The sequence below is a fragment of the Myotis yumanensis genome, unplaced genomic scaffold, assembly GCF_028538775.1.
Source record: "Myotis yumanensis isolate MYYU_CA2020_CCGP unplaced genomic scaffold, mMyoYum1.0.hap1 SCAF_5, whole genome shotgun sequence".
In the NCBI taxonomy this organism is placed as follows: domain Eukaryota; kingdom Metazoa; phylum Chordata; class Mammalia; order Chiroptera; family Vespertilionidae; genus Myotis; species Myotis yumanensis.
In genome coordinates, this window is record NW_027223756.1 from 57,444,331 (window position 1) to 57,467,500 (window position 23,170).

Sequence of the window (23,170 nt, forward strand, 5' to 3'; positions counted from 1 at the left end):
CATTGTGTTTTCTGTAAATGTAAACATTGCATCTGATCTCACTTTTAGAAAATCCTCATTGGGAAGGGAGCCTTTCTCTGGATCACTCTACTTGGGATGTGGATTTTGAACTTGCAAATAAATTGTATGAAAGATGGAAGAAATTTAAAAACAGTGACGTCTGCAAGTAGGTCTTCCCCTTTCTTCATGTCTTTTACTCAGCATAAAGGAGACACAATTACATGCTATTTTGTTGAGCTTGCAGCACTAAATTTTTAGTAATTGATATTTCTCTCTAGCTTTTTATTTTGACAAATTTAAAACCTCAGGAAAGTTGAAAGAATAGTGCAGTGACTACTCAAATACAGTATTGCATTTAGAGTCAACAGTGGTTCACATCTTACAGTTGCTTTATTTTCCTTATCATTTCGTCACCTCAGGAAGGACACCAATTTGTCCATTACTGACATTGCTAAGTTGATTCATTTGACTCTCTCCTTTGTAGATGTGACATCTTTCTCCATTGTTGATATATATTTCCTTTTGCAGTTAATAAATACATGTATGATAATTTGAGATCATATAAATTTACTGTTCCCTAAGAATGTTTCACCCATGCTTTTAGCATTCATTGATAACCCTTGTCTTGATCAGTTATTAGTTGATGGCCACAAAATGGTGATGTTTCTAAATATCTTCTTCATTTTTATATTCTTATTGAGCATCACTATGGATTCTTTGATCATTATTATTATTTTAATATGTATAATATATTTTATTGATTTCAGAGAGTAAGGGAGAGGGAGAGGGAGAGAGAAACATCAATGATGAGAGAGAATCATCAATTGGTTGCCTCCTGCATGCCCCCCTAATGGGGATCAAGACGCAACCCAGGCATGTGCCCTGACCTGGAATTGAACTGTGACCTTCTGGTTCATAGGTCCACACTCAACCACTGAGCCACGCTGGCTAGGCATCATTGTTATCTTTTATGCTAATTTGTCCCAGATTTGGCTGATGGGAACCCCTTCAGGCTAGTTTGTGAGTTTCTTTGACATGTCCTCATCATTTTTTTAAAAAAATCCTCACCTGAGAATATACTTACAGATTTTAGAGAGAGGAGAAGGGGGTAGGGGGAAGTAGAAAGAGAGTGAAAGAGAAACACTGATGTGAAGGAGAACATCGATTGGTTACCTTTTGTGAATGTCTCCACTGGGGATTGAACCTGGTATGTGCCCTGACCCAGAATTGAACCTGCAGCCGTTCAGTGTACAGGATGATGCTCCAACCAACTACCCACACTGGCCAGGGCTCCCATTATTTTTTAACCTTCCTTGCTTTCTAGTAACACAGGCTGTTCCAGAATCATCTTGTGCTTACTCTTCCCCAGACCCAGAATAAGCCGTTTTTTCCCAAGACCCCTTGCTTGTTCCTTCAAGTAGGAATGATATATCTAATGATTTCCTCTCTTTTGTGTCAAAATTGTTTCTTATAATATTGCCTTTCTTTATGAATTACACAGGAGGAATGTCTTAGGAATGACGCGGTTTGCCCACTTGAAGAAATCCAAGGAGTCAGAATCCTTTGTTTTCTTTCTGCCTCGTTTGGTCACAGAGCCGGGCCTCGTGTTGAACTTCAGCGCAACTGCCCTTAGGAACAGCGTGGTGAGGAGCCCGTGTCTTCTAACCTCTTTGTCAGTGACACCCCATCTCGGGTTTTTAAGTTACACGAGTCTTTCCACCTTGAGAACATTGTTTCAGGAACAAAATTAACTTAAATTCACTTTAAATGACACGCATATGCCACGTGATGCTTAGTAGGGAGGTATCAGAAGAACAAAAGAAGGACTAAGACTCTAAACAGGCTGAAGTGCATAGAACAAATACATTTTATGAAGTTTGTGTCCAACTCAAAAATCTTTTCAGTTTAGAAAGTCTTCAACTGCAATAAACAGAAAATTCAGACTAACACTGGCTTAAATAGGCGTTAGTTTGTTTCGTAAGGAGGAGCTCCTGGGGAAGAAGTCCAGAGCTGCTGAAGCGGCCCTGTGATGCCATCAGCAGCCCGGGCTCATTCTGTCTGTCCACTCTCCATCCTGTGTGTGGACTTCCTTCCTGGGTGTGTGTCCCATTGACAAGGGTGACCCGGGCAAAGCGAGAGAAGTGACACCAGCAGGCTTGCACTCCATCTCACAAGCCTCATTGCCAAAGACACATCTCACATATGATCTGAGTGATAATTTAGACTTCACCAGACACTCATTGGGTTCCTTGGGGATGACATTCTAAGACTGCTTTTAAAATTTTAAATAATTTTAACATAGAGAACAATTTTAAGAGTAAGTCCAAGAACGTCCAATTGCCCTTCACAAAGACTCAATCCATATTTAATGTCTGCCACGCCTACCTTGTCATTGCCCTTCTCTGTCCACCCACACATATATTTTTATGAGCCATTTGAGTGTCACACGTTATACCCCTTCCCTCTGATTGTGTCAGTGTAAAGTTCCTAAGAGCAGGTGCATCTTAAATACCAGAGTATACTTATCAGAATTAGAAAGTGTAACATATCTAATGTTCAGTCTATATTCAAAAATGTCTTGTCATCCCAGCAACATACTTTATAGCCATTTTTCCCCCTTGGTTCAGGATCCAATTCAGGATCTTGCATTGTATGGTCAAGTCTTTCTCCTCTCCTGTAAGTTTCCTCGGCCTGTCTTTGTCTTTCATGGCATAGGCATTTTTGAAGTGTGGGGGCCATTTATTTCCTAGAAAGTCCCTCAATTTGATCTGTGTGGTGGCTCCTCGTGACGAAATTCAGATCATGCAGCTCTTCGCAGGAACGTTGCAGGGTGGTGCTGGGTCCTCCCCCGGGTGCTCATTTTCCTTTCCCGTGTCCAGGTGAAGTACTTCGTGGTGCAGAACCCTTCCTCTCTGCCGGTGTCCTTGCAGCTGCTGCCTCTCTCCTTGTATCCTAAGCCCGAGGCTGCCGTGCGTCTGCTCCACAAATGGTAAGACTTTCTGATGGGTGGTTTGGGAAACACCGTTCAGACTCGGAATTATTTCAAGTCCTTCCTGCTTTCCACCTGGACTCTACATGTGGGTGCACGCAGTATTACCCCATGCACCTTGGGCACCCAGCCCCTTGGTGGCATATAACCTGTTGGCAATGACCAATTCTGTCTGTTACGTGGCATTTTCAGGGTTACTACGTCAAGTCCATTTCCCTGCAGACTATACTTTTCCTGGTTAGGGAACCTTGGCAATCATGAATTTTTCACAAATACTCCTAGAATCTGGCTCACATAAGACATGAGTTTAGTGTTTTGGTATATTTTAATCTAGTGCAGTTAATCAGGGCACGATGAGGATACTGTTAGTTCATGTCTGTTATATCTTCTTTTCGCACAATCACAGTTTTGCTTAGAGTGTTTCTTCCTTTGGGTTCAGTAGGACCTACCCTCATCCTAAGGTTTTCAACTTCAGCACTATTGACATTTTGGACCCGATGATTCTCTGTCGGGGGCAGAGGAGGGCTGGCCTGTGCTTCAAACGCTGTTTAGCAGCATCTCTGACTTCTACCCAATAGATGCCAGTTGGACCTCCCCAGCTGTGACACCAAAAATATTTCTAGACATTGCCAAATGTCCACTGGACATTAAACCAGGAGATGAAATGACCCTTGGTTCAGAGTCCCTTCCTGTCAGGTTCCATAGTTAGGAACCATTCAGAGAAAAAAAGTTGTTTCACAGGTTGAGCTTTTGTCATTGTCACCATATTCTTCTTTACATTCCCATCCGTGCTGCCCACATCATTGAGCACTTACCATGTGCCAGGCACGGTGTGGGGGCTGGGACAGAGTAGTTTATGCGCAAGTACATGTGCTCACAAATATAAAATATATATGTGTGTGCACACACGTTTTATTCTTTATTGGCAACGTAAATGCTATTTTAAACATTTTTTTTTTCTTTATAGGTTTGGCGCCGACATGCAGACGATTAATTTCACAACTGGCGAATTCCAGCTCACCAAAGCTTGCCCTTCCCGGGTAGGGTGTCGTCTTTAAACAGAAAAAAAGAATGCTTACACACTAGACACATAGCATATGGGCCTCGCTGATTCATGTTTCAAGTGTCTTTCTGTGATATATGTGGCGCTCTCATTTTTATATTCCAGGCATTTGGTATATAGAGCAGATTTTCCCAATTAATGAATGCAACAGGAGCCCGTGGATCCTGTTAGCCCATAGATCATTTTAATTTGATGATTTGGATTCACGTGAGTGAAGAAATAGTGATTGAAATCAGGCCTATGTAGAAGACCATAAAATTTGAGACCCCAGAATTGTAATTCTCTTAAGATTCCTTGGCGCCATCAAATTCTTTTTAGGGCAAGAGGAGATAAAAACAAATACATCAAAAAAGGATCTTCTCTTGCTGAACTGGCTTCATGTGTTTCGCAAGCCACTCAGTTCCTGTGACAGTCACCTCATCTGTGAGTTAGGGTGACTCTGGAAGTCCCAACCTGGGGACTCAGGAGGTCTCGCGTCAACACTTCGGAGCAGGAAGAAACATGTCATGGGGCGAGGATGTTGTTTGACGGGGTTCTTGGCAGCCTTGCCTTAGTGTTCACTCCGTGGCTCTTTGCATATCGCTGTTTTCCTTACAGGCATTCTGTGTGTGTGGATCCACTCAAAAGTGGAGCCCCTGTTAAAAACAAACACGCACATACATGTAAACACACGTAGGTATACAACTACATGTGTCCCCCAAAATGTATATACACGCTTTGAATGATTACAAAGGCAGTGTTCATTAAAATACATTTCGTTTTTAAAATTGAGCTATCAGCCATTAAAAGTGTGCATACATTTTTTGGGGGGGACACCCTGTGTATTTCTAATACGCATATTTAACTGCCTTGGGCATTTTCTTCTTTCTCCTCACTTAACTCTCCAAAGATACATACACTGTTTGCTCTAGAGCAGTGGTTCTCAACCTTCTGGCCCTTTAAATACAGTTCCTCATGTTGTGACCCAACCATAAAATTATTTTCGTTGCTACTTCATAACTGTAATGTTGCTACTGTTATGAATCGTAATGTAAATATCTGATATGCAGGATGGTCTTAGGTGACCCCCTGTGAAAGGGTCGTTCGACCGCCAAAGGGGTTGCGACCCACAGGTTGAGAACCGCTGCTCTAGAGTAACTTGAATAACAGGAAGAGGGAGACCACAGAGAACCTCCAACTAAGTTAAAATTAAACCAATCAGAGTGCGTTTTTAAGTAGATTTTGAATGGAGACTTATTTGTCGTAGGAAGCAACCTAACAATAGATGCTCCTTCCTCTTTGTCAGTGGTCTAGGCAGCGTGGTCTTGTTTTTTTCAGTGAGCCTGTCCCACTCTGTCCCAAGCAGTCTCCCTGGGCTGTTCGAGGTAAATTAGTCCAAATACCAAGAGATAGTTTGCCCCACTAGAATTGAAACAAATGTAATTAGAAATTCCAGAAATAATGCCAATCCTTATACGTAGAAGTGTTCTATTCAGATTGGTATAACTCCTTGGAAAAAGTTTTTAACCTCTCGTTGAAGATTCCTCCCCTAAAAATAGACACCTTTTGTGATAAAGGGAATTATTACATTCACAAAAAGAATAGTCAGTGTCTATGCCTTTGAGACACTTAAAAATTTTAATTTTTATTAGAAGTCTCTGTGATGTAAAGAAAGGGGCCTGTATTTTAATTGTGTGGGTTTGCTTTTAGAGATGTAATTGCTTTGGTTAAGACCATGTGGAGTTGGACACGCAAGGTTCTGAATCCAGATTCTTCCATGTTCTTGCTGTGGGACCCTGGCAAATTATTTAACCTCTCTGAGCCTCATCTCTCTCCCTCATAATATAAATTGTTTGATGAATCAGTAAGGTTTATGGAATGCTCAGCATTTTATAAAGCTTATTGCATTCCAGCATCTGGCATATAAGTAACATTTAATAAATGGTGCTGTTATTATTATACTTTAATACTAAACATCAGCAGCTTTTTTTAAAAAAAATCATACTTTTATTGACTTTCAGAAGAGGAAGGGAGAGGGAAAGAGAGAGAAACATCAATGATGAGAGAGAATCATTGATTGGCTGCCTCCTGCATGCCCCCTACTGGGGATCAAGCCCACAACCTCTGGCATGGGCCCTGACCAGGAATCAAACTGTGATCTCCTGGTTCCTGGGTCGACGCTCAACCACTGAACCACTCTGGCTGGGCACATCAGCAGCTTCTTATTCAGTATTCCTATTGTATGTATAAAGCAGGATTTCTCCCTTCATGAAGCTTACAATTCTAATGAAAATGAATCAAATGCCATCAATATTTCTTCTTTCAGATAGCATAGGAAATGCTAGCAACAACTGAAGGATAAGACAAATTTGAAAATTAGAAACATGAAAAAGAGAAATATTACTATGCAGATTATGTGATTATAGCTCTTATAAATCAATTGTTTTTAGTGAGGAGTTAAAAAAATGTGTAAAGAGGGAAAATGATAAAGAACTAAATCTTGAATATTAAATTTAGACCGCAAGATTTATCCAGAAAAAGATAAAAATCTTAGAATAAAGGAGAATGTGCATAAATGAAGGTCTTCAGAGTGGAGAGACTAAATATAATAAAGATGGTCTCTATACAAACTTAAATTCAATATGAAAGAGAATTTGGGGTTAGGCAGCAGTGGGTGGATGGTTTGCTCAGATCCTTCTAGTGTTCAAGTAGAGGCTGTTGGGTCTGTTTTCTAAGTGATGTGTTCCACTCAACACATCTTTACATTGAAGGCTTCTAGCCCCCACTCCTCTCCAAGCCAGGAAACAAGTCCCCTTTCCAGCATCCGTGTGGGTTGTCCTGCAGCCGCCCCCAGTACTTCTCAGCTGTGGCTTGGGAACTGTTTATTGGTGTGAACTCTCAGGATAAACAAGTTCGACAGGTTGATTAGGGTGGTCACATCTGGGAATTAAAAGAAAAGCAATCATGTTCATGCTCTAAAATGCACATAATGAAGACAGAAGCTTGCTTTACAGGAATTGTTGAATTGCACTTATTGAATTTGCAGGGTATGCATTCTGAGGGATCCAGGTTTGGCAGCCTCCACTTCCATTTGCAGCCTTTGGCAAAGAAAAGAGTCGGTGTAGTTTTCACGCCAGCTGACTATGGAAAAGTTACCTCACTCATTCTGATTCGGTAGGTGTGGCCCCCTCGTCCTGGAGAGTTTCTTGCTCATTGGCTCGTCTGTCTGAATTTTTTCTCTCAGGAACACATGATCTCTTTAGCTACGTGCTAACATGTACGTCTTAGTCGGGCCTTCAGTGGCAAGGCTGTGTTGCATGTTAGCAAGAGGCAGTGTCTGAGAAGAGAGGCGACCTGAGGCTCCACACTTAATCCCTGCTTCAATTTCCTCCCTGTACAGTAGGGAGTGTGGGTCCCTCCATCCATGAGGGGAAGCACATTTCACTCAGCGTCTCATTGACTTCTGTCACAAAGGGCAGAACACAAGAATACATACAAATGCATACACACAGCACACATACAGGTGTTTACTTCCCTGTCTTAGCTCAGAAGAATAATTAAAAAACTGCTATATACTTTTTCATTCCACAGTGTTTGGATGTACATCACTCTCATTTCTGTCTGTCTTGCTTCTGGAATTCTCTGTAGCCTCGAAGGGCAAGTGCTTATTTGAGCCCATTGGCTCTTTCTGCTTTTTTCCCCTTCCTTTTAAACAAGTGTTATATTGCTACCTGATTTAAGCAGCTAAATGTTTTCCACTCTTAATTATTTCTCATCTTTAGGTAGTCTTTATTGAGAGTCTTCTTTCAAAAATTGACAGTAAATGCAGATCTAGACTTCTCTGCATTGGCAAGAAGTCTAGCACAAATTTAATTTTTAATAAATGACATTTTAGCTATTTTTTTTAAGCTTTTCTAGTGTCAGATCAGCTGGCAACAACTTTCTTATTCTGGAATCTATTTAGTATGTTGTATATTGTATGTATTTGTTCTTCTGCAAGTGAATGCTACTAAACAGAAAATGGACTAAACGTTCTTTTAAGCATTTTACTAAGACTCCTCATGCTTTGATGATGGTGTATTTCATTTTAAACTCATTTTCTTTTGAAGAATTAAGGTTGTAGGAAGTATAGATATAAACTTCACCTCATGCCAGATGAAACTATCCCAGACTCCGAAAGAAAACCTAAAATTTTTTATAGTAGTTAATTTATTTTTGGTGGTTTCTGTTTTGATACACAGTATTTTTCTGTAAAAATACCAATCATCTAATATTACTTAATAAAGATATGACGATAACTGTATTTTGCATAATGAGAAATTATTTATTTCTCTGTTTCTATAGTGTTTACATTCATGATGACTGGCTTTCGGTCAATCTGCATCATTTAACCATCATTTCCACTTCACTTTTTCACCCTAGGAATCATAATTTCAGTTAATGAAAAAGCAAAAACTAGTCTGAATTACTGTTTAATAAGAACTTGAGTAGATATATGTTATTTGTGAGATAATATTTTAAATCTACAGTTCAGAATAAACAGTAGGGTTTTACTTCAAGAATTATTCCTAAGGCAGAATTTCTCATAGTCACAAATACTGTGAAAACGCCTTAATTCACCATGTGAATAATTTTTATGCATTTGTCTGTATTTGTTAGTGTTTCTCTGTGGCCTCCTAATTTACTTCGTTGTTAGTTTGTTTTCTCTTGGAGGTCGGATCACCACCCTGGTGGCTGGTTATTAGAAATACATGGGTTTATGTTCTTGGCTGACATTGAAGAGGGATCATGATCATTCACTCCTTCTTGCTGTGTTCCACTTGTTCTGTTCTGTGCTTGTCAAGAGAGGCCACACTATTTAAATGGATTTTCTTTCTCAAAACAGGAAAAATGTTTTTGCTAACTAGGAATATTTAAGTACAGGTGACTCTATTGTAATGCCTTTTATTTGTATCTCCTTTCCCTTAAAGGAATAACTTGACTGTTATAGACATGATTGCCGTGGAAGGATTTGGAGCACGAGAGTTGCTGAAAGTGGGCGGAAGACTGCCTGGCCCGGGAGGCTCGCTCCGATTTAAGGTGCCCGAGTCCACGCTGATGGACTGCCGGCGACGTGAGTTCCCATGCGAGGCGCTCTGACAGAGAGGGGGCTGGGTGCGAAAGCCAGTGGCAAAGGGATTCTCTTGGAAGCTTCTTTTAAAATGTTTCCAGTAAATTCATTGTATCGAGCAAATAATTAAATAAGGCAAACATCTGAGCCTAAATGGGCTGATATCACTCAATTAGAACAATAGTCAACTTAAATGTAATAGATATAGAGGGGGAAAGTACAGTTGCTAAATTACTAGCATAGTGTCTGATGTTTAAGATAAATAGTATGAATCTGTTAATTTGGTTATCAGCTACCTAATCTAGAAAATCACAAATGGTGGAGAGAAGACTAAAGGCATGCGACCCAATGGAACTTTTTGCAGTAACAGAAGTGTTCTGTGTCTGTGCCGTCTAGTACAGTAGCCACTCGCACGTGTGGCTGATGAGTGCTTAAAATAGAGCTAGTGTGATTAAGAAAATCAAGTTTAAATGTTTTTAATTTACTTTAAGTAGCTTTATGTGTCTACTGGCTACTGTACTGAACAAGGAGACTTATAAATTTACTTAAACGTTCCATTAAAACTTTCTAAATTATGCATGTATTTAAATTAAATGCTTTTAAGCTACTTTTATTGGTTTCAAGAACTTTCCGAGGAACTAAAAAAAAAATCAAATGAGATGTAAAGTGTTTCTGGTAAATTCTTGTTTTCCTGTTATCATTTTTAATTTCAGGAACACATTTAAAGCATTTTTTTTTTAAATATATTTTATTGATTTTTTACAGAGAGGAAGGGAGAGAGATAGAGAGTTAGAAACATCGATGAGAGAGAAACATCGACCAGCCGCCTCCTGCACATCTCCTACTGGGGATGTGCCCGCAACCCAGGTACATGCCCTTGACCGGAATCGAACCCGGGACCTCTCAGTCCGCAGGCTGACGCTCTATCCACTGAGCCAAACCGGTTTCGGCCACATTTAAAGCATTTTAGTGTAACAATATGTTTCCTGTGGAGAAAGCTAGTTAGTGTAACTGTTGGATAATTTATAGCACTGGTTTAATGCCTGATGGGAATTTTTTTTAATTTAGAAAGCTATGCTGAAAGAACACTGACTTTGAAGAGATGTATTAGCCATTTTGCATTAAAAATTTTTCATCATTTTTCATTCATTCATTCATTCATTCATTCATTTTGAGCTGACCTTGAGAGATAGAATTAAAGAGTAATGTAAAACCTATAGAACCAGATAAAATATTAGATTGTGGGTTATAAATTTATAGGATTTTAAAACAATGTGTTTTTATTGATTTTTAGAGAAAGAGGGAGGGAGAGAGAGAAACATTTATTGGTTGCCTCTGAATGCACCCCAGGGTATATGCCCTGACCTGACCGGGAATCAAACCAGCGACCTTTTGGTACACAGGATGACCTTCAACCGAGTCACACCAACCAAGGCTATAGGAGTATTTTTAAATTGAGAGGACTCTTCCCTTTTTATTTTTTTTTTTTATTTATTTATTTTTTTAAATATATTTTATTGATTTTTTACAGAGAGGAAGGGAGAGAGATAGATAGTTAGAAACATCGATGGGAGAGAAACATCGACCAGCTGCCTCCTGCACATCTCCCACGGGGGATGTGCCCGCAACCCAGGTACATGCCCCTGACCGGAATCGAACCCGGGACCTTTCAGTCCGCAGGCCGACGCTCTATCCACTGAGCCAAACCGGTCTCGGCGACTCTTCCCTTTTTAAACATAAAATGTGCTCTCGTTTATTTGCAAGGATTTAATAATTTACTTCCCCTTAACATAGTGGGTCTTTGAACTGTGTTTCTAGTAGCCATGATGGCTTTACAGAGCAACACACATAGCCTCTTAACTGGTCCCCCGTTCAGTGTGAGTGGGGTCTCAGGGGCAGAGGGTGTGTAGAGCTAGTAGTAAATCCAAATGATTTGGCTTCTGAGAAGAATAAACTTTTAACCTTAACCTTTAATAAGTAAAAGAACAAAAAAGAGATTTATTCTTTTGGTACCTAGGCTGATTGTTTAACTTAAAAAATTTAACTAAGTATTTTTTATTTTATTCTGGTAATATAACAAAATCTATAACTGTTCAAGAAAGTAGATAGAGATCATGCTTTGAGTTTACATTGATTTTTGAAAACATTTTAATAATGTGCACATTGTTGCAATAAATTATTTTATATCAATTTTGCAGTTCATATGTAATAACTATCACTTTTCATCCTCACTAGAACTGAAAGACAGCAAGCAAATTTTATCTATTACAAAGAACTTCAAAGTTGAGAATATCGGACCACTTCCTATAACTGTGACGTCTCTGAAAATCAATGGGTATAATTGCCAAGGCTATGGATTCGAAGTGCTAGATTGCCATCAGTTTTCCCTGCCCCCAAACACATCTCGAGATATCAGCATTGTGTAAGCATAGAGCTTTAACCTCACTTAAGTTTTGTGATGTTTTTAATGTCAAGTGGGTGGGGGGGGGGGGGAGCCTTTTTTCATTGGTAAAATATCTTAGGTTGTTTTTATATAAGTATCTTGTACAAGTAAGAAATTTTGCTACGATGATGATTATGTTTTGTGCCTAAAATTAAAGTTTACAAAGGTGAATCTTTTGTCACCAGGTTTACTCCAGACTTTACCTCTTCCTGGGTCATTCGTGAGCTGACTCTCGTCACTGCGGCTGACCTAGAATTTCGCTTCACTCTCAATGTGACCCTCCCTCATCACCTGTTGCCTTTGTGTGCCGACGTGGTTCCAGGGCCCAGCTGGGAGGAGTCATTTTGGAGGCTTACGGTCTTCTTTGTCAGGTAAAGGACCACTGTTTCCACTGTCCTGTCACTGAGTGGAGGAGCCATGCAGGCGAGTGGAGGAGCCATGCAGGCGAGTTGCGTGAACTTGTTATGTTGCCTACATGCAATCAAAGCATATGAATTGAGTGGAATTTATATTATTTAAAGAACCCTGACATACATGAAGTAGAGAAAGTAGTAACTGGAAAGCGTCAATATAATAACAGTAAATAGAACAGTAAGACCTACAAGTCAAATAGACAGTTCTGAGCCATGTGTGTTCATTGGCAGTCCTGGTGGGAGATGTACTAAATGGTACTCTTATTCGCTCCATGGCAATGGAAATTTAAAACCACAACGATCCTTTCAGAGTGATTTTATCCTGGAAGCATCTTTTTAAATGGGATTGAAATGTCAGACTTACAAATATGCACATTTTTAAAAATGTGGGTGGTTTTTTTAGTCTTTAAGAAATGTCAGAAATGGTGATGTCACATATCTTCTGGAATTTTAATGCTGTAACTTTAGACATGATCTGTCAACCATTCACTGCTCTTCTAGAATAAATCTGGTTTTTGAATGCCCGTCAGAACTATGCCACGATGAGCCTTGTTGCTTTCTTTCTCAGTTTGTCCCTGCTGGGTGTGATTTTAATAGCCTTCCAGCAAGCACAGTACATCCTTATGGAGTTCATGAAAACAAGACAGAGGCAGAATGCGGGCTCCTCTTCACCGCAGAACAACAGTCCGATGGAGGCTATCGGCTCCCATTCGCACAAGTAAGGATTCTTGAGACGTGTGTGTGGGCAGGGCTGCTTCTCGCCTTTGATAGCACTGATTTCCAATTTTATTTTAACTTAATATAAATTTTGACTCCAACTTTGTTTCGTAAAGTTTTCTTTGTTCTTGTGTGACAGCTGTCACGTTTTTTTAATTATACGATAGACTTCCTGTAAGGACATAGTGTTTTGAACTCACGGAGCTTTAGAAGAAGCAAGGTAGAACCAGTCCCCACAGTATTGATTGCTACCTCTCTCCCTCGTGGATTCGAAAGCAGACAGGTAGTGTTTTATTCCGTGTGGCTCTATCTTAAGTGCTTTTTTTCCTCTCTTCGATTCAGAAGCAATTGCAAGAACTTTCTCGATACCTACGGCCCCTCTGACAAAGGCAGAGGGAAAAGCTGCCTCCCGGTCAACACTCCACAGAGCAGGATGCAGAACGCTGCAAAGAGGAGCCCAGCGACCTACGGTCACTCTCAGAAGAAGCACAAGTGCTCAGTCTATTACAGCAAACACAAACCCAGCGCATCGGTCGCCAGCACTGCCAGCCTGGCTGCCGAGGACAAACAGACGGCAAGCCTGGGCAGCTCCCTGGCTACCGCTAAAGAGGACGTGTGCACCGATATAATGGGTGAGAACTGGACAAACCTCAAATACGCCAGCGGCATCAACGTCAACCTGCAAAAGAATTTAACCTTTCCCAAAAACGTACTGAATAAAGAGGAAAACACACTGAAAAACACAGTTGTTGTCAATAACACTTCTTCGGAATGTCATACGAAGGAGGGAATACAGACATGTATGTTTCCTAAGGAAACGGACATTAAAATTTCAGAAAACATAGCTGAGCTCAAGGAGCGAGAACTCGGTCCTCTGAAGACCTCGAAGAAACTACCTGAAAACCATTTGCCAAGAAACTCACCTCAGTACCAGTCAGACTTGCCAGAAGTTTCCAGGAGAAATCACGGTAATCTTTACCTCCTCCTTGATGGTTTTCTCTCCTGTGTGTCTCTGGTCTGGTTTAAATGGAGTTTGTTCTCACCAGTGACTTGAGTTTTAATTGTGGATGCTGAATTTTTCGTTCACGTGCACAGTTTTAGCAAAGGTATACATGTTAACATACGGTTTCTTAGCTGAAAAGTTTAGGACAAGGCGCCAAGGTTTTAGACTGTCGTGGCTAAGAAGGTAACTTTAGTACCTGTGTCTAGAGAGAGTGGATGTCATATTTTATTGTTGGGAGGGTAGGGACACCTTTTCCTAATTAGTTTTTATCTTGGCTTCTCTGACTGTTTGCAAAAGTTAATCAGCCCATAAAATGTTTCTGGATGAACAAAACTTAACCAACTTTTTGTATTTAACAGCGGCTTCCCTCTCATGTTCCTTGTCCTGGTTCTTTTCTAATTGTGTCCCTTGGTTAAAAGGAGACAGATATCCTCCTATAGCAAATACAGTCCATGAAAATCTAAGCAAAACTAGACTCGGGAGACTGGCTACATATAAAACTGTCACTGAGCTTTAACCGAAGCCTCTGGCCTCTGGAATAAAAGCCTGTGCTGATGTGTCTTGTCCAGGGCGACCATGTTAAGGTGCACTTTTCTGTTAAGGTCATTGACTCTTTTTAATCTGGAAATATCAGTTACCTTTGATCTTATTTGAAACAGCTACATGTAATTCGCTCCTTGAGACTGTGGAGAAAGTACTGAAGTATTATGGGTTGGCTAACTCTAATGAGCTTTATGCATTTAGTAAAAAACCCCAGCTGAATTTTAAATGTTCCATCTCCAGTTTGAAAGGAAGCTGAAGTCCTCCAAGTGGAACCTGGTTTGGGCACCTGTGTTCCGGGTACACCTCGTTCCAACCTGTTTGTACCATTTCCCTGGCAACAGTGCTCATGCTTGGAGTGGCCTCCTGGTGGCAGGGTCAGCAATGTCCCCTGTGTCCTCTCCCCCTGGCATGTGAGCACACCCTCTGGACAGTGTACTCAACCAGATTGTTCCGTAAAGTCGCAGCGTAGCTTGTCGGAGGGTGTTCTGTGGCGGGGCCGGTGGGATGCCTACTGTTCCATTTCTGTCCCAGACACTCTCCAGGGCCCAGACCACAAAATGCTTGCAAAGGGTGAAATCAGGGGGTGAGTCCGGCTGGGCTTGTGTCGTGTGTGTGTCACTTAGGCCTTGCATATTGGACATGGGCTGACTTCACACAAACCTAAAACCCGAGTTTGAAGGGCTTGTGCTGCTTCCGTGGTCTGTTGTGTCCATCTGATGTGTGAATAAACGTGCCTGCGAAATGCCGTGGCCGTGGCACTGGGGAGAGACAGATTCTCCAAGGCTCTGTTATCACACACTTGCTCTTTTGGCATCAACCTGTCAAACGCCTGGGAAACACCCATGTTTTCCAAACATTTATTCCATGTTGCAGCGTCTGTAGATCATGTGACAAGAGTAGGGCTTCCTGTGTAGTGTAAATGATCTTTCAAATGTGTCTCTTTTCAAGTGCTTATAACTATTATGTTTTTTAAGTGTAGGATCAGAATAGCAGAGATTTAGAATTAAGACTAAAGACACACTGCCACTGGCCTCAGCACCATCAAAGAGAAATAGTTAGCCAATTATAGTATTGCTTCCTGCTTATAATAATGCAAAGGGTAATATACTTTTAAATTTAATAATACCCCATACCTCGAAATTAACGTGTAAGTTTTCACTGAGTTAGATACATGCCTTCAAAATTTCTGAAATACCAATATTTGCAGAAATTGAAAAAAAAATAGTCTCATTTACTTGCAGATACTAACAGCTTAAAATGGGTATCTAGCAGTTTATTCCACATATACTATATGGTTAGATTTAACATAGTAGAACTTTAAGCAGTTATTTTGTTGAGTTTACGTGTTCCTTGTTCTATTTGTTTTTTTTTTTTAATCTTCGTGGCTCAAACACTCTTACTTTGTGAGATAAATTAAGAAAATTGTGTAATACTCTAAGTAAACTTGCTGTAGGATAATATGGACTGGCTCCATTATTTTATTTTATTATTATTTTTAAAATATATTTTTATTGATTTCAGAGAGGAAAGAAGAGAGAGAGGAGGTGGGATACAGCAATGATGAGAGAGAATCATTGATTGGCTGCCTCCCGCACACCCCGCAGTGGGGATTGAGCCTGCAATCCCAGCATGTACCCTGACCAGAATTGAACCCTGAGCTCCTGGTTCATAGGTCAACACTCAATCACTGAGCCACGCTGGTCAGGCATGGCTCCATTATTATTATTTTTTTAAATATATTTTTATTGATTACAGAGAGAAGAAGGGAGAAGGAGAGAGATAGAAACATCAATGATGAAAGAGAATCATTGATTGGCTGTCTCCTGCATGCCCCCTTCTGGGGATTGAGCCCACAACCCGGCATGTGCCCTTGACCGGAATCAAACCTGGGACCCTTCAGTCCGCAGGCTGATGCTCTATCCACTGAGCCAAACCAGCTAGTGCATGGCTCCATTATTTTAAATGAAATGTGTACTCACAGTATTTTTTAGTTCTTGCAAGTTGTCATGTTAGAATTTCTCAAAGAGTTAAAGAAGAAGTTGCTTTTAGAATTCATCTGGTTTTTCTGATTCTTGTCCCCACAGAAGGCATTATTAATTTCCTAAGAGTCTCTGCTTTACCCCTGTTGGGGGGAAGGTTAGTGTTGAATATTACATTTGATCTTTCCTAAGAAATGTTGATGACTGATACTTTTAGTGCTATTCTTGGCCTGAAGGAAACAGAAGGAAATCCATTTTCCCATGAATTAAGACTCGAGGAAAGTAATGGTACCGTTTTTTAAAAGAGAATATCTGTATTCTGTTTCATGCTTATGGCTTCCAGAATCCAAAGCGATGTCTTTATGATTTCCTGTTCCCTTTCGCACCCGATCTCCGTTGCTCCTGGCTATTTGCTCTGCTCCTTCATGGTGCTGGATGCATGCTTTTCCTCTGTGCATGCCTGACACCCAGTCCGTGTTGTAGAGGATTCATGCTTCCCCAGCATTTTTATAGCGACGCAATGTTTATGCAGTTTTTGTTAACAAAATAACAGTATGCTTACCTTCTACTTATTTTAAAAAATGGATGTATCTTGCTCTGAGCGAGCTTAGCTTGTAGCTTCAGAATTTCCGACTCTGAGAAAGCCGCCCTGCCCCAGCTCCCACGGCAGGCCGGCCGGCCGGCCGGGGCCTCTGCTGGTGTCCGGTCAGGCGGTCATCTCCCCCGAGCCTGCAGCCCGCTTTGCTGTGAGGCTGGCACTGTGGTCATTTAAGTCTTTCCCAGGTTGCAAAGGGACCAGGGAATCTCAGATAAAGAAAAAAAGGAGGTTTTGAAATACTTTGTTTCATGTTAGAAGACTGAGGCCAGTTAGTATAGGATTGCAATTGATTTGACTTTTTTTTTTTTAAGTAAGGCAGTCATTTGAAAGAAAAATGGAAAAATAATGTTTTCAGATGAGGTTTCTATCAGCACCAACCTTGGCCACAGGATCCACCTCCCACTCATTTCTCAGCCTCTGGGCACCGCTCACTGGGCAGTTGGGCATTCCCTGCAGAAGGACCTGCCCTGGAATGTTCACATGGCTTTTGATGGTGGCCCATTTGTATCTGTTCTGGTGTTTTCTTCCTAACAGTCAGTGAGGGGAGGATGATAAGGTGGTATTTTCATTTTATAAATAAGGAAACTGAAGCTCAGGCAGTGTAAGAGACTGACTTGATCATAAAACTAATTAGTGCCCGAGTCATGACCAGAACTCAAGTCTTGACCCCTCTCTCTCCAACTTTTTACAAAATTGTGGTAAAATATATATAACACAAAATTTACCATTTTAAATTATAAAGCTCAGTGGCATATTAAGAATATTAACTTTGTCATACAGTTATCATCATCACCAATTTTCAGAGCCTTTTCATCATCCCAAGCAGAAACTCTGCACCCATGAAACAATCATTACCTGGACTCCCTCCTCCCTGGTAGCCAACATTCTACTTTTTATCTCCATGAGTTTGTTGATTCTAGGTTTCACAAACAAGTAGAATCATGTACTAGTAATGTTTGGCTTATCTCACTTAGCATAATGTCTTCGAGGTTCATTCGTGTTGTGGCATGTATCAGAATTTCTTTTTTCCTCCCACCTTAACCATTTTTTAGTGTACAGTTCAGCAGTGTTAAGTATATTCACGTTTTTGTGCAAGGAATCGTCTCTTTTTAAGGCTGAATGATATTCCATTTCATGTATACTACATTTTGTCTATCTGTTCATCTGTCCATTGACATTTGGGTTGTTTGTACCTTTTGGCATTTATGAATTTTGCCATGGTGAATAATGGTGTGCCCCTCCCTTTTATCCCTTGAGCTCTTTAAAGACTACTCATAGAACTTTTAATATAAGTGCTTTTTTACTTGTAAACAAAATAAGTTTCTAGAACACGGTGGATGTCAAAACCAATCCTTAAGTCTAAATGTCATTAAATGAGATTGGTGTGGCAAAGAGAATTAACTGTGGAGAATATGAGTGGAAATAATGAGCTAGAAATGGAATCATTTTTATTCATTCAAGGGAATAACCAGCAAGTGCCTGTCAGGAATGAAGTGGACAATTGTGAAGCTTTGAAGAAGGTTGACACAAAGTCTTCTTCAGAAAAGAAGATCCACAAAGCGCCGAAAGAAGACGTGTGTTCTGAGAAGCAGGACATGCCTTCTGTCGAGGTCCGTACTTCCTTTTTTCTTGCCTATTAGAATAGTACCCATTTTTCAGACTTAGAGTGCAGATGTCTGTGTAATGACTGTAACTGTACATGTCTATGTCCTCCATTTGAAAGAAGTTGGTTATCATGCATTTAGAACTGCATTGATAACTGGTGAGTTGGATGTGTCCAGAAAGTTTTATTTATTTTCTAATTATACAGGAGGTACTGAAATAACTTGGCGTGGGGGTGGAGGGTAGCGGGGGAGACATCAGCTAGCTTTTACTCTCTAGAGAAACTATTCTTAAGCAAATGGGTACCAGACTTCCTGGGCTTGAACCCAGCTTATCATTTATTTGCTCGATAACATTAGACAAGTTGAACACCCCAGGCTCCTTATCTGAAAAATAATATAATGATAATACTAACATAAAATAGTATACCTACTTCATAGGATTGTGAGGATTAAATGAGTTGATATGTTAAGGGCTCAGCATAGCAGGAGTTCCTAAGTACTGATGAAGAGTAAGCACCAAGGAAATGACAGGTATGACTATGATCATTACTGACAAGGGGGCGGCTGGACTTGGATGTGAGAAAGGATAGTAGACAGAGGGAGATATGGAACAGAGCATTCATGGCAAGTCAGCCCTGGAGCTTGCAACTGGGGAGTTGGCCCTGTGGAGGTCTATGCAGAGAGAACACCTAGGGCCTGAGTCTGAACCTTGCAGTGTTAAAGTTACGGATGGCTTGAAGGTGCAGGTACAGTAGTAGATGGTACAAGTAAAGCTAGGGCAAATGATGAAGACAGGACATGCCTGCAGGAGCGGTAACAGTCATTGACTTGGGGCTAGGTGGGATGCATGGGGTTCGGGATGGGCCTTGGGGACCCAGATGCTGCCTGCAATGAGGTAGAAACCAAAGCTGAGATGTGCTGACTCCACAGTCCCACAGTCTCGTGCTGGGAGGAGCAGTTGGAACTAGTCATTCCAGATCCCCTCAGTCTGAGGGCCACAAGAATGAGGTGGCCCAGAGTAACAGTGCCATGAGGTGCTATTACTGGCATCCACCTGCCACCTGTGTGGGCACCATTCTCCCATCTCAAACTCAGCTCACAGCTCCTAGCTCAGGTTAGCTCTCCACACTTGCCCTTGGTTTTCTTAACTTGGTCAAGTTCTTTATTTTTTTATTTTTTTAATCTCACTCCCTGGAGCTCAGACATTTCTTGCACTGGGGCCCAGTCATCTCCTGTGTTCCTCCTTCCTTTTCTGGTCCGTGAGCCTGTGGAGGGCGGACATCTGCTCCGAATGGTGGTAGCCAGCTGGACAGTCAGGATGCAGGAGTCCAGGGGTGTGGGGGACTCAGGCTGTGCTTTGTGGTGAAAGGCCATGGATTTTGCTGGTGCTGCATGGGGGCTGTCCCCTGTCATTTCTTTGCTGGCTCAGTGATTCACTTCCAGTTTTGTAGAACTAACTCCCCTTTAAAACCCCAAGCGTGAGTATGCTTTCCATTTCATTGTTGGTTTGGAGAAAATCATTCTCAATAAACACATTCCCGAGTACATTGCTCACTGTTTGTTTTTCTAGCGTATTCTTAGGGTCTAATTTTGCAGCTTAGAAAATTATATAAATCTGTATAATACATAGGATCATTCCTCTGGATTTATTGGCAAAGAAGGTTGAAGCCCAGACTTGGGAGCCACAGACTAAATTTTGACCCTTGCCTTGGCTGTTTATTTTCTTTCAAGCAGTTTTTCCCCCCTTAACCCTTTAAGTGCCAACCAATATCCTAGGAACTATGCTAAAATTGCCAAGGCACTTTTGCTGATTTTACAGCAGTTTAGGAAAAAAATTATGAATCGCAAGTAAATGAAGTTACATATTCAAAAACTTAAGGAAACCTTTACTACATGGACATATTTAACAATATCATCATCACTAATAAAAGCAGACTTAGAACTGGACGCCATTTCGAAGCTTTGATAGCGCGCCCTGCACTTTTGGCGAAAGACAGGAGGAGCGCGACCGCGCTCCCCGGCACTCTAGGGGTTAATAAAGGCATTCATGGTTACCTTAGGAGCACAAAGAAGGAAAGAAAAGATCTATCCAAAATGAACCACTTTTCACGTTTTTCTGTATTCTACGTTTCTTTGCAAATTGTTATAAATGCAGGATCATTATTGTGTTTATGTAGCTTTGTTATAATGTTGTAATTCTAGATAGTCTGATGTCAGGAATGAACAGGAGCTTTGTTTTTGGGGGTTACGTAGCATTCTGCCATTTAACTATGCCATAACCTACACCGTTCCCCTGCAGTGGGACATAAAGTTGTTGACAACTTTTTATTTTCATAAATAATACTCTGATGAACAATTTTGTTCCTAAGTCTTGCCTACATACTTGATCCCTCCTTGTTCTAGCTTTCTAGAGGAGAATGAGAGAAGAGCCACTGATTAAGGCGCGGGCCTAAGCCATCATCAGTCGGATATCCCCCGAGAGCTCCCCGACTGCGAGAGGGCGCAGGCCGGGCTGAGCCCTGTAGTTGTCTCCCCTCCTCCCCCTCCCCTCCCCCCTGCACGAATTTCATGCACCGGGCCTCGTGTTATGTAAACTTCTCAGCTTGAGGTTTGGGTGTTGTTGTTTTGCACCAGGTCAGCAGTGTGTAGAGGCAGACACTCCCCTGCCTCTTCCTCCCGGGGCTGTGGAGGGACACTAAGGCCGCTCAACCGCTCGATATGATGTGCACTGACCACCAGGTGGCCCAAAGAAGCCAGGTTGCTTCCCAGGGAGGTGGCAGTGACTTATGTCCCCATGCACGATACACCAGAAGGCCGGTTTTACTCTGCTCTCAGCAGCACTTTCTTGGGCAAAGTCTTGGTCAGTGTGATAAGTGAACGATTGTGAGTTTTTTTTTTTTAAATTTGGAGGTACATCTCTTACTAGGGAAAAGGGATCATTTTTCTAAATTTCACTTTTTGTAAAGTTCTGAAAACACAAGTAAAAAATGATCCATCCAAAATCCTACCAGTGATTTTTTTTTAAGTAAACGAAGACGTAAATGTCTAACTGCATTCCCCATTCACTGCTCAGAGTCCGACGCTGTTGACACTGCCCTGCCGCCACCGCAGCCCTTCCTGCTCTGGAGTTTTCAGGCAGGAACATGCAGTGTAAACGCAGTTGAGGTTTTTAAAACCAAAGTGGAAAGAGGAGATACAAGCTGGTCTCAATTTGCCTTTCATAAAAATATACTTTATTGTTAAATATTTTAGATGAACACTTCTTTTTTTTTTTTTTTGGCCTTTTATGTTTCTTTTGTGAATTTTTTAAAATATATTTTATTGATTTTTTACAGAGAGGAAGGGAGAGGGATAGAGAGTTAGAAACATCCATGAGAGAGAAACATGGATCAGCTGCCTCCTGCACACCCGCTACTGGGGATGTGCCCGAAACCAAGGTACATGCCCTTGACCGGAATTGAACCTGGGACTCTTCAGTACACAGGCCGACACTCTAGCCCAGCCGTGGGCAAACTACGGCCCGTGGGCCGGATCCGGCCCATTTGAAATGAATAAAACTAAAAAAAAAAAAAAAAAAAAAAAAGACCGTACCCTTTTATGTAATGATGTTTACTTTGAATTTATATTAGTTCACACAAACACTCCATCCATGCTTTTGTTCCGGCCCTCCGGTCCAGTTTAAGAACCCATTGTGGCCCTCGAGTCAAAAAGTTTGCCCACCCCTGCTCTAGCCACTGAGCCAAACTGGTCAGGGCTCTTTTGTGAATTTGCATTTCATGTTCTTTGCCCACTTTTCAATTGAATATTAGTGTTTTTTCTTATTTTCTATGAGAACATATGTAAAGCTGTTAATTCTTTATCTATCAGTATATTCAATTTTTCCCCTTAGTTTGTCCGTTTCCTCTTATTTTTTATTTGCTTTCATTTATATACATTGTGCGGTCAGCCTGTGATTTCTCTTCTTTGGTTTCTTTCTTTGCTTTTATTAAACTTAGGAAATCTTATTTCCCCACCCAGCAATCAGTCAAATTGTCCCTTCTATCCAGGAGATCAGAGAACTTAGCCAGACCAAATAATTCAGTAATGCTGATGATCATAGCTAAGTCTTATATAAACTGCTTACTGAGTGTCAGTCAGTTTAATCCTCACAACAGCCCTTTTGAGGAAGTCTCAGGAAACTGAGCGGTAAGTTCCTTGCCCAAGATCACTTAGCCGGAAAGCACCAGTGAGATGCAAACCCGGCAGGTTGGCCTCAGAGACTGTGGTCTTAATTGCAACACTACATGGGCTCTCCGTTTTCTGGTTAGTCCTGCCTCCCTACCTGTGACACCCTCTCTACCAGGAAGCAGAGAGCCAGATTGTCTCTATCCTTCCTCTCATTTCTTGACAAGTCTGTTGCTTTGATTCTCTGGTTTGCGTTCCGCTGCTGCTTCCATTATAGACCCGTTGTCTGTCTGTCTGTCTGTCTGTCTGTCTGTCTCTCTCTCTCTCTCTCTCTCTCTCTCACACACACACACACACACACACACACACACACACACACACACACGGCTAAAGAAAAAGGCCGTTCATTCAATTTTCATTCCTCTGTGTTGTCTAGCTTTTTACTCTCCTTCACACCCTCTTCCCATCCTGTCCTGTGTTGGCTCATGGGCACTGCTGCTTGGTCATTCCATTCGCCTCTCTGAATCCAGAGTGTCCGGCACTGTCCTAAAGTTCACTCTTTGTA

General features: G+C 41.2%; 1 protein-coding gene across 3 annotated transcripts in view; it reads left to right on the forward strand.

Moving 5' to 3' along the window:
• Positions 1-23,170, forward strand: part of TMEM131L (transmembrane 131 like) — a 145,318-nt gene that overhangs the window by 106,427 nt on the left and 15,721 nt on the right. For all 3 annotated transcript variants that reach the window (XM_070415341.1, XM_070415342.1, XM_070415343.1), the window contains exons 16-26: positions 49-166; positions 1,502-1,643; positions 2,880-2,989; positions 3,957-4,029; positions 7,078-7,205; positions 9,002-9,144; positions 11,377-11,563; positions 11,770-11,955; positions 12,566-12,715; positions 13,057-13,682; positions 18,299-18,447. In XM_070415341.1, the coding sequence (XP_070271442.1) occupies positions 49-166; positions 1,502-1,643; positions 2,880-2,989; positions 3,957-4,029; positions 7,078-7,205; positions 9,002-9,144; positions 11,377-11,563; positions 11,770-11,955; positions 12,566-12,715; positions 13,057-13,682; positions 18,299-18,447 (2,012 nt within the window). The remainder of the gene's footprint in view (positions 1-48; positions 167-1,501; positions 1,644-2,879; positions 2,990-3,956; positions 4,030-7,077; positions 7,206-9,001; positions 9,145-11,376; positions 11,564-11,769; positions 11,956-12,565; positions 12,716-13,056; positions 13,683-18,298; positions 18,448-23,170) is intronic.